The 11409-nt window shown below is 40.2% G+C and overlaps 1 protein-coding gene across 1 annotated transcript; it reads right to left on the bottom strand.

Annotated features, from left to right (window-relative positions):
* Nucleotides 1-490: 490 nt before the first annotated feature.
* Nucleotides 491-937, bottom strand: LOC101646607 (ubiquitin-conjugating enzyme E2 D3-like). The gene has a single exon (XM_045290567.1). The coding sequence runs from the start codon at nt 935-937 to the stop codon at nt 491-493; it is 447 nt and encodes a 148-aa protein (XP_045146502.1).
* Between the last annotated feature and the right edge of the window lie 10472 nt (nt 938-11409).

The raw sequence follows: 11409 nt of genomic DNA, 5'->3' as shown, positions 1-11409 counted from the left end.
TTTACTCAGCTTTTCATTTCTGTCATCAGTTCTAAAAGACTTCCCATTACAAACCTAAACACCTGATGGGGCAACTTGTCTGCTTATCCTAAGCACGCCCCCCCCGTGTGTCTGCTTGTTTCCCAAACCACCAAAACCCAAACAAGGCTTACTGTCCCTGTGGATTTCTGGGATTAAAATTCTTCACAGAAATAGATGCATTCACCTTTCTTCCATGAAGCGACTGATTTCAAACTGCTGACCTTGCAGTTGGCCATCCAGTGAGTAACCCCCATGTCACCAGTCCTAATCTAGGTAAACACTGCTATCTGTGCTGCAGACTAACCCACCCACCATGATACAGATGGCGAACATGTGCATGCTCAGAGGGACAGGCGAGACAAGAGCATTTCATAGAAAGTAGTGAAAAGACAGTCCACTCAACTGTGATGTTCCTCTGTCTTTATTGTGAAGACCTTCTTAAGTCCGGAACTTGTAATTCACTGTAAAATTACATGGTGGCATATTTGTGTGTATATTTTTTGGCCAGTTTGTCATACATTTCCCTATCATTCTTGTAGATCTTTGCAATCGAAGGGACCAATGGATCATCAGGATTCGGGTCACACAGCAAGGAACAGATAGATAATAGTACCTTTGAGATGGTAAGTGCTGGCGACCACTCAGAGTTCAGTATGTCCAAACAGATGTTATCCCGTTTGCTGATGTTCGGATGGTAAATTAGGGTAGTGAAGGTAATTTTAGGTGGGTGATAAGGATAGTCAGCCGGGAAGCTGATTGCCAGAAAGAAGACCCCACCCTGATAGGGGCTGTTGGTTGGTCCCATAATTGTCCCTTGCCAGTGGAACATATTATCCCCTACCGGCCCTGCTGAGCACTGGGCTGGGGGGTCACGGATCATGCCTGAGAGCTCCCTTTGGATTCGCTTCAACGCCATTATCCCTGTCAGGATCAGAATCCCTGATTCAAATGAGGCACCTGGTGGTCAGCGACCTCACTGGTCCCAAACCGGAAGGAGCAGTCCAACGAGGAGCCTGGCCGCTGGGATAGACGTGGCAAGCTGGGCTGGAGGTTGAGGAGGGTATCAGCGGAGGGAGGTAGACAGAGGGGAATTCTGGCAAGGGCGGGAGAAGGGCACCGGCGGACTGGAGGCTTGTGTCTTGTGTCTGCTGACCTGCCTGGCGATCGATGTCCGGTCTTCAGCGGCGGCAGGTTGCGGTGTTCAGGCTCTTCAGAGACACACTGGAAGGAGACACCACGGCCCCTGGTCCAGGCACCAGCCTCTGCCCTGGCGTCTGCTACCCACACTGGGGGCCGGGATACTGGCCAGGATTCTCTCTGTGAGGTCACAGTGGCTGCACTGGCCACGTAGTAGCCACGTTGAAGGAAAGGGCTGAGGGGACTGGGTGGGTGGTTAGGTTGGGAGTTTGGGATTTTCTCAGCCCTGAAACATTGAGCTGGCAAGTAGCAATGTGTGCAGCACCACAACCATTGCCCTAGTTAATTATGTCATTTCTCAGAATTACATTGACCGCTCACACAGATTCACCTTATTTTAACATTTTACCCCACAGGTAACTTTATCCCATCCTTTCTCGTCTTTGCTGTTCTGCTTCTCCCTTCCAGTGCGTGTTAGAAATCACGTGACAGCAGGCCGCAGTAGGAGAATTTCCCGCTGCACAATCAGTACCCAGTTTACCAATTCAGTCGACTTAAGGAGGCAGAATAACAATCACATGACCCTATATTAAAGATGGGCACTACGGACAGATAAAACGTCCAATTCATCGAAAGGAATTGGATGAATCTCTTGTGTTATCTGGAGTCAAACTTGAGCACAGCTTGTGTGGTTCTGAGCAAATGAACTAGTTCTCTTTACTGTGATGATTGTGAGATACATAATTACTCATTTAAATTAAAGAATAATTTTAATAAAATTGGAAAATATTACCAGGACATTTCTAAATGTAGAAAACTTATATAGCATTTCAGGAGTTTGAGGTCAGCTTCCAATATTCTCTTTTTCTCTGCAGGAGGGGCGCTTGAAAAGTCCCTGACATGAAAGTCCTACTAACACAAACCATTGTGATTGGCTTGAACATTAGGACGACATATACTGTTAGAGTTCTTTAAAAAAAAAGGAGGATGATAATTAGCCTCTATGAGCTGACAGTGATCACAGCTCCAAAATAGCTTTTATTCTCATCTGTCCTTCATTTCCAAATGTGGGCCTATCCAAAAGTATTTTACCATCTTCTGACATCATGTAATGCTTTTTGTAGAGCATAACTGTTGACATTTTGTCAATAAAAATGATCTAAAAATATTTTCTATATTTTTCCTATTGAATCAACATTTAGTTCCTTAAACAGACAGTCTTCTTTCATTGTCCTACACACAACTGGCTACACATTATCTCCTTCACAATGAATGCTCATCTAACTTCATTCATAAGGTCAGTACTCAGCTTCCAGGTATTCAAAATGATAGTATCATTAATTTAGTCAATGGCATAGCATTTAAAACATTGTTGGGAAAAGGAAATCATACATATGTAGGAAAGCTTTTTCTACTATAATACATCAATTATTCACTTGCACCTATTCAAAACTTAGGAGTCTGGACACTAATTTCACACACAATGAAGGTTGGAGATAGAGCAAGACTTTCAGCAACATTCATGTACAAAGGCAGAACCATGCTAGACTAATATATGTCATAAAAAAGCAATGAGGCCATGAGCATAGTAAATATGTTTTGGTCCTGGGCTACCATTCTTTGGGCACCTTCAAAGCAAGAGATTTAACCAAACCAAAGTCAAATGACCACTAATTCCCTAACTCTGAGATAGTCATCATCTGTTGCTTCTCCCGCTAAGACAGAGGAACATAAAGTTTGATGAGTCTGAGTTTTATAATATGGGTCCTCTGTATAGAGATCCAACATTCAATGCTTCAGCTGGAGAGGTTAGGAGAGCATCTAAGAGTTTACTTGGTTAGATTGCTGAAGCATGGATTTCAAGGTGGTCTACAGCAAGTCAGGTTGAAGTATAGACCTGTGTTGGTATATAATAGCAGAAGGTATTCAATAGCTTAGAAATGTTGGGTGTTATAGAGTGGGCTTATCAGGAGAAACCCATTGACCTCAAAAGGAAGTGTCCCAAGCACACAAACTCTAGATAAACAGTAGAAAACTGGTTTGTGGTGGGAACCCCAGTATTCCTAAAGACCCTTGTGATTGCCGTTTTATATCAGCGAGACTTGACAGGGAGCTGTCCTAAGTTATCTGCAATGGAGTGGGCAGACTAGGCCCCATGGGTGCAGGAGCCAAGTTGCATCACTCCAAGGACAGTGGTTACCAAAATGGATAATCGAGTCAGAATAGCCTGACTGATCAGAGTAGGAGTAGTATGGACCTTTGGTGTTGGCTAATTAGGCACGGTGTCCCTTGGAGTGAAATAGATGGGAAGCCTACTAAATTTCTACTTGACCTAAACAAGTAGAAACATTCTAGATCAGGTGAATGAATGATGGTCTAACTGGAATCACCAGAACAAAGAGTCACTACTCCTCAAAAACTCCCGTACTTAAGCCAGTTAATAGGCCCACAGATCCTTGAATGAAGGTGGGGCTAGGTCCTTTTGAGGAAGGACCCCGCTACACTAGCGGAAGTTTATACTGATAGTCTTGTAAATAACGAAATGTAAAACTGGAGGAAGGAATGGTAATAGAGCTTAAATTCTAAACACCTGGTCTGCAGAACGCCATAGGTGATAGTGGAAGTCCCAAATCCATTTTCTGATTCTCCAAGTGGATTCTGTCCTGGCGAATCCCCTCTGACTATAGTCCTGTGATGTGAATAGCCTTACTATAAGATACAGAGCATTGTAAAGTGGAGCTCCGATAGATGTAGATAGGTTAAAATGTATTATCAGCTGATCTACCTTTTGATCCATTTTAAATTTGTTCCAGCTTTTAAAGATTTTATGCTTGCTTTTCAATTGAAGTTTTTCTCTGTCTTATTTGGTCAGCGTTGTTGGGTTCAGTTTGTCTTTTCCCTATACTTTCCTGTATAGGGAATTCAGGGCAGGTAAATCTATGGAGATAGGAACTGGAGTAATAATTTCCTAGGGGAAGGCAAGGGAGGTTGGGGTAAAATGGGGAGTCAGCAACCATGAGTACAATTAAGAGGAAATTGTTCTAAAGTTGATTTTGGAGATGATTGCACAGCTCTCCATATTATTTGACTCTTTAATTATATAATGTTTGAATTATGTGTCGATAATAGTTTAAAAAAATATTTGGAATGAAATAGATTAATATCTCTTGCCTGTTTCTTTACCGTACATCATTCTGTATAGTCAAAAATATCCAAGTAGTTTAGCAAAGGCAGAGCTCAACAATTGAAACCTTTCTTTTCTGTGACTGATTTTCCTCTTTTTCTCCTTATCAGGGGTTGAAACAATTATGTAAGTTTCTTTGTTGTCATCATCGGTATCATGAAAAAACAATGTAGATCAATTTAATGATGTTACTGTGTCTAAAGCAGTGACTCCCAAACTTGAACTGTCTTTAATATCACTTGGAAATTTTATTAAAACCTAGTGGCATTCGATAATGTGAAATGTATATGAGTTAGTTGAAGTGTATTGTGCCAACCTGGCCAATAAACAGATGTGGGGTGAATTGAAGGGTGGAGAAATAAATGGCTAGGGGAGCCTTGCCTTTCTAGTTCTTGGGTCTCTTGCTTTGTGATGGTAGGACCAGCGTGCAGCTGCCTTAGCCAGCTCCCTGCTTCAGCTGGCAAGGCTCACTTCCTGCAAGACATCCCTGAGGAGAAGCCGCAAGGTCCTATCCTGATGCAGCCCTGGGTGCTGGAGTAGCCATGTGGAGAGCTCTGACAGCTCTGAGATGCTTACAAATTCCCTGATTTGGCTTTCCTCCTGCAGTCAGCATCATAGTGTGTGTTGGGTGAGATGGAGGAGGACTTTGTGGATGGGTGTCAGACATTTGGGTTAAGGTTGGACTGGTGGGCTTGGGCAGCACTGGGTTGGGATGGTTTCTTGATGTGCACTTACCCTTTATCTAAAACTCTCTCTCATACATGAGTTTCTGTGGATTTGTTTCTCTAAAGTACCCAGACAAGTACAGTAGAGAATTCATTATTATGTTATGAGCCTAATTTGATTCTCCCACCACCACTCAAATATTGTGGGCAGCAGGAAAACTTAACTTCATTTGAAAAGAATGATTTACACTTGAATTTTCAATAGGTAAAGTGCCCAAAACAAAAGGGGTATTTTCCTTTACTGAGAAGAATGGTTTTATTTCTTTCACAAATGAAGATAATTAAAATTTCCAAATTTCAGGCTATTTGGCTACTATTGGAAGGCTTTGAAATTTTATAGACTTCATAATCATGTATTAAAAATGACTGATGGTGGTTTGATTTTTGTTTATTGTCATTTGGTGCAGAAAATCACCACAAAAATTTTTGTGGCAATAATATTTAATTATATTATTTTCCGGCTAGATTACTGGTTAGACATTCACTAAAGCAAATAATTTGTTATGCTGGCCTTTTAATTTCCTATGGATATTGACTCTAGGATACTCTATGTATCAGCAATAACTTTTCCTGGCTAGAACAATGCATTTCTACAGTTCTTTCTGTCTGAATATATAAGCTGCAATTGGTGTTAAAAACTAAATTACCTACTCAAGAAAATCTGCTGTATTGTTTCTCGCTAGTTGCTCGCTAGTTTCTCATCTAAGTCATTCGTTTTCCAATTTTCCATTTAAACTGTTTACAGTAATTAATAATAGAATGGAAAACGCTTCTTTATGATATTTGGGAAATTGTGCAAAAGTCTGCAAACTAAATTGATAATGGGGAAACTGACATTTTTTACATAATCCTGTTGCATGGGTTTCTGGGGAAACTGCATTAGAATGGAAACACTTTTAAAACTATGGAATTTTTTATTTGTTTTCTATGTGCATGCACTATCAAATCAGGGCTATTTTATTTGCTCATAATCACACCTTTCATATGCTATTGATTCATGCAACACCAATGGATTCACACATCATTCTGTACGTTTTTGTAGTATACGTCTGCCGGTAAGCAACCTAGGAAAATCTTTACTTCCCCCACCTCTGGGGAGTATAAAAGCAAGGTAATACTAATATACTAAACCAAACATCAAACTCACTGCCATCGGATTAATTCTGACTCATGTTGACCCTTCAGGGCAGGCTAGAACTTTCCCTGTTGGTTTCCAAGACTATAACTCTTTCCATTCGTTAACAGTTTTATTAACATTTCATACACATATCATACAATTCAATAGTTCAGTCAAATCAAGAAGAGATGTATATATATATATAACCATACTCGATTTGAGAACATTGTCTTCTTCTCTATACTCTATTATTGAAGTAATTTTTTTAATTGTGGAAAAATTTTATATACACACACACATGCAAAAAAATCTTCAAAGTCAACAACTTCTACGTGTATAATTCAGTGTCATTAAGTTTACTATTCGTGTTGTACAACTTTTATTGTTATACTTTTCCAAATTATTTCACCACAATTTTTAAGAACACAATGTACCCTAAACACAAACCCTTCCTCCTCCACCATGGAAACCACTGGTCATGTGTGCTTCATTTATTTAGTAGTTTCCTTGATATGATATTCACATACACTACACACCCACAGTTAAATCACATTTAAGAAGAGTTGTGCATATGCCATCACATTCAGTTCTAATGCACCTTCTCCCATTCCACATTCATTGTGTCCTCCCCAATTCCCCCTCACCCAACCTACCCTCGCTCCCTGATAAATCATTGCATCAGTTGGTGTCTATAGGCTTCCATTCTTTCTGTGTTTCATAAACTGGGAACCCGAGCAGAAACAATAATTTGAAAAATGAAATTGAGAGAAGGAAATAATAATTATGAACATATTGATAAAAGAGTAAGAAAGAAAAGACCACCAACAATATTTTAAAAGCTAGAGATGAGATTTCTTTCATGGAACAAGCGAGAAATATTTGAGCTGAGTGAAAATTCAGGTTGGGTCAAGAAGGAGATCAGCTGAATGCGTATCATCTTATACCATTCTTCAATCCATCACAATCAAGGTTACAATCATCTCTGTCTGATAATGAAGCTGTTCCAGTCCTGGCCTGTGGCCAGAGGGAATATGCCAGAGGTTTAATTTGATTAGAGACCCTGCAGATGGATTTTGTGTTCCTACTGTCTTCCATAGCATTCTACCAATTGGGTGTTTACAATGTAAGCTCTGGTACTTTTTTTCTTTCATAAAATTTGAATTTTGTTATCCTCATATTTGGATCACACAGGCCAGTGTACTTCTTCCATGTGGACTTAATTAATGCCTCTATTAGATGGTTGCTTGTTTGAATATAAGCTTTTAAGACTCCAAATGCTATTCCAAGTGATAGCCGAGCACCATCTGCTTATTTCATGATGCTTTGCTGTAGCATCCTTATCTTCAGTGATCTCTTCATGAAGGCAACTATCAAGCTGGGCCATGTTATAAGACCTAACTATTCTTGGATTGGGGCTAGACTTAAGGGGGAGCCCAGAATCTATCTGCTTGTCCACTAGGGAAGAATGACTCTGGTTTACATTGGCGGTTATAATATGACAAAAAACAAAACAAAGCGCACAACAGCAAAAAAATGCAAGAAACAAAGGAGAAAAACATTGTCCATCATCCCCCTGAGGTATAAGGCATTGATGACATCAATAATTTATCCAAGGACATAGAATTTAATACACTATTGATGTGAGATTATGCTAGTATAGTCTGTGAGCTGCGATGCATGAGGTGTTACTCTCTACAGATTGAGTTCTTAATTGATTGTTTATGTTTACATAACAATGTTTACATTCACCATGGGGGTTGGTGGTAGGGGAACATTGCTTGCAAAGGCAGATTGCTGCCTATCAGATTAAAATCTGTTATATTAATACAAGGGGAGCATCAAGGAGGTTTTGGGTACCCTTTCATTGACACCCACTAAGCCAGGGGTCCCAGCCAAGGTACAGTGACCACCATTTCTACAGTCTTGGGGTAGCCATCCCTTGCTTACTCTCCCATCAGAGTATTTCAGTCCTAAATCCAAGGTACAGATAATTTGGAGCTCAGGCCCAGTTCATTCAGTAGAGCTTCCATGACGAGTCCTTGGACATGTCCCTTGGAGGATGCCATGTTCCCTGGAAGGTCAAGATTTAAGGTCATCTTCTTGCTTAATCCATGGCGTGGTTCACCGAGGGGTGGGTAGAAACATATTCCAATTTTCTATTCAGGATCATGGAATCAGTTATACTCTTCCCTTAGGTTTCCTACAATTGTTGGCTGGCATCGCTTCCAGATATGAGGTTGATCCTCCCCATTAACCCACCAAACCCACCCAAAGAAATATCAGTGCCTCCTCTGATATGCAGATGCCCCCTTCCCCTGGTCTTAACTTGATTTTCCCATAAGGTTCTCCAATCATTCCTGTGGAGGACCTCTTGATTTGTGAGAGCGCTCCCTCAATGTTGAATAGCATCAAGTGGATGGCCTTCTCCCTTTTCCTCCTTCCTGAAGGTGGTTCTTATGAAGTGCATGTAAGAGGGCCAATGTATGGTTCATGGCTTGGCTGGTAGGCAGACATTCTTCCCTTTCTTTGGGGACTGATCTCTAACATTTCTTTAATTAATGTTTCTCCTTATAGAAGTGGACTCATACAATATTTGTCCTTTTGTTATTGACTAACTCTACTCAGCATATTGGTTTCCAGGTCCTTCCATGCCATATGGTGTTCATGCTTTCATCATGGTCTTATTAGGAATGCATAGTATTCCATCTGGTGTATGTAGCACATTTTCTGTACACATTCTTCAACTGTTGGGCTTTGGGTTGTTTCCAGTGTCCTGCTGTTGTGAACTGTGCTGCTCGACACATAGGAAAGCATATACATAGACTCATGCTGTGTCTCTCATTTCTTTGGGGTGTATGCCTAATAATGACATTTCTGGATCATATGGCATTTCAATTTCCAGTTGCTTCATTTAACACCATGTCATTTACCATAGTGGTTGTATGTGTTTACAAGTCTACCAACAGTGTATATGAGTTCCAATGTTTCCACATCCTCTCTAGTATTTGTTGTTTTCTTTTTTTTAATTGAAGTAGCATTGTGGGTATAAAGCAGTATCCCACTGTGGTCTTAATTTGCCTCTCCCAGATGGCTAGTGATCATGAACTTTTATTCATGTGTTTGTTAGTCATTTGTGCCTCACTTTTGATGAACAGTGTGCCCGTGTTTTTTTTCCCACTTCTTAATTGGGTCATTTGTTATTTTCCTATTGAGCTTTTGTGGAGTTCTGTGGATTTTGTTAATAAGATCACTGTCTGATTTCAATAGCTGTATGTGCTGGTATGCATGGAGCTGGGGAGAGCTGGGAAGGGATGTCTGATATGCCAAGTCTGTTCCTGGCTTGGGAGGGAGCCACCAACCCCTAGACTGCAAGTGCAGGGTAACTAGCAACTTGGAGAACTCTGGTGTAGGATCTTGTGACCAGATTTCAGAGGCTCTCTTAGAGCCAGGGATTATGACCACTTTTAGAAAGCAGTTTGGGGTAATTGCTGCTCACTGAAGGGCTAGAACAAATGGAGGGGCGTGGATCAAGCAAAGCATGCAAACTGGCACAATGAACCAAGAGCATTTCAGTGTGTTCTTAATTCGCCTTTTGAGTGAAATTTTTAAAAAAAGGAGGGGTCTGGGCCAGACCCTTGTACCCTGATTCTATTTTTAGCCCTCAGCCTACCTGTCTCAGTCTCCTTACCTCTTAATATTCTGGTCTGGTAGCCGGAGCTCCAGGCAGGTAAATCTACTTGGATACCATCTCGGCTTCTTCTGGGCATGTTTTCTTTCTTTGGACGTTTTCTTAATATACAAATACTCTTTGATAAAATGTACTTTCTTATACTCATACGAGTGACTGGATTTGTTTCTCAAGTCAACTTAGCCTAACACATATATACAACTACTCATACGCAAAGTAATATTTTGACTCTTGTGGACTTGTTTTAATTTTCTTCTATTTCGACCTGAATGTGCATATGATCATTAGCTCATCTGTACCACAGTTGGTTCTAGGATTTATTTTGCTGCTGATATGGAGTTTCTATATAATCTCTTCCCACAGATGTTGTTCATTTTATTCTTGTATATTCCATTTGGTGGAGTCCATGTGTATATTCACCATTTATGGTGTTTCAAAAAAGCCATTTGTAATGAAGAATGCAAAAAAGGCATTTGTAATTAACACCATTTATGGTGTTTAAAAAAAGGCATTTCTCTTACATAATTCCATCATTTGACCTACAGCTTGGTTTCTTTCACAAAGACCATATTTTCCAACTATTCTTCCTTGCTCCTTTCAATTTTAAATTTCCAGTCACCAGTAATCATCAGTGCATCTTGATTTTGTGTTTGTCCAATTGCAGACTGAAGAAGTTGGTAGAATTATTCAATTTTTCAACACTAGCTTTAGTGATTGGTGCTTAAATTTGAACAATAGCTGTATTAACTACATTTCCTTTTATGTATGTGTGTGTGTGTGTGCTTTTTTAATCATTTTATTAGGGGCTCATACAACTCTTATCACAATCCATACATACATCAATTGTGTAAAGTGCATTTGTACATTCATTGCCCTCATCATTCTCAAAACATTTGCTCTCCACTTAAGCCCCTGGAATCAGGTCCTCACTTTCCCCCTCCCTTCCTCCCTCATGAACCCTTGATAATTTATAAATTATCTTGCACTGTCCGATGTCTCCCTTCACCCACTTTTCTGTTGCCCATCCCCTAGGAAGGAGGTCACATGTAGATCCTTGTAATTGGTTCTCCCTTTCCAAACCACCCTCCTCTACCCTCCCAGTATCGCCATTCACACCACTGGTCCTGAAAGGATCATCCACGCTGGATTCACTGTGTTTCCAGTTCCTATCTGTACCAGTGTACATCCTCTGGTCTAGCCAGACTTGCAAGGTAGAATTGGGATCATGATAGTGGGAGGGGATGAAGCATTTAAGAACTAGAGGTAAGTTGTATTTTGTATTTCTTATCACAAACAGCATTGTATTTTAAAAAGCAAATATTGAAACATCTTTTTTGATGATGAATGTGATGCCATTTCTCATTACATTGTCATGCCCAGCATAATAAATCATGTACTTGTGTGATTCATAATGACCAATATTAGTCTGTTTCAGCTCATTGATGCCTGTGATATCAATATTTATGTGTTCCATTTCACTTTTGAAGACTTCCAATTTTCCTAGATTAATTTTTCAAACATCCTCCTTACAAATATC

The sequence above is a fragment of the Echinops telfairi genome, unplaced genomic scaffold (genome assembly GCF_000313985.2).
Source record: "Echinops telfairi isolate 266 unplaced genomic scaffold, ASM31398v2 ScPeMD7_42;HRSCAF=159, whole genome shotgun sequence".
Lineage (NCBI taxonomy): Eukaryota > Metazoa > Chordata > Mammalia > Afrosoricida > Tenrecidae > Echinops > Echinops telfairi.
Note: the sequence above shows the minus strand (reverse complement) of the source record. Positions and strands in the feature narration are given on the sequence as shown.

What these genes read in the sequence shown, in the direction of transcription:
- LOC101646607 (XM_045290567.1), bottom strand. Translation starts at nt 937, where the DNA reads ATGGCGTTGAAGCGAATCCAAAGGGAGCTCTCAGGCATGATCCGTGAC.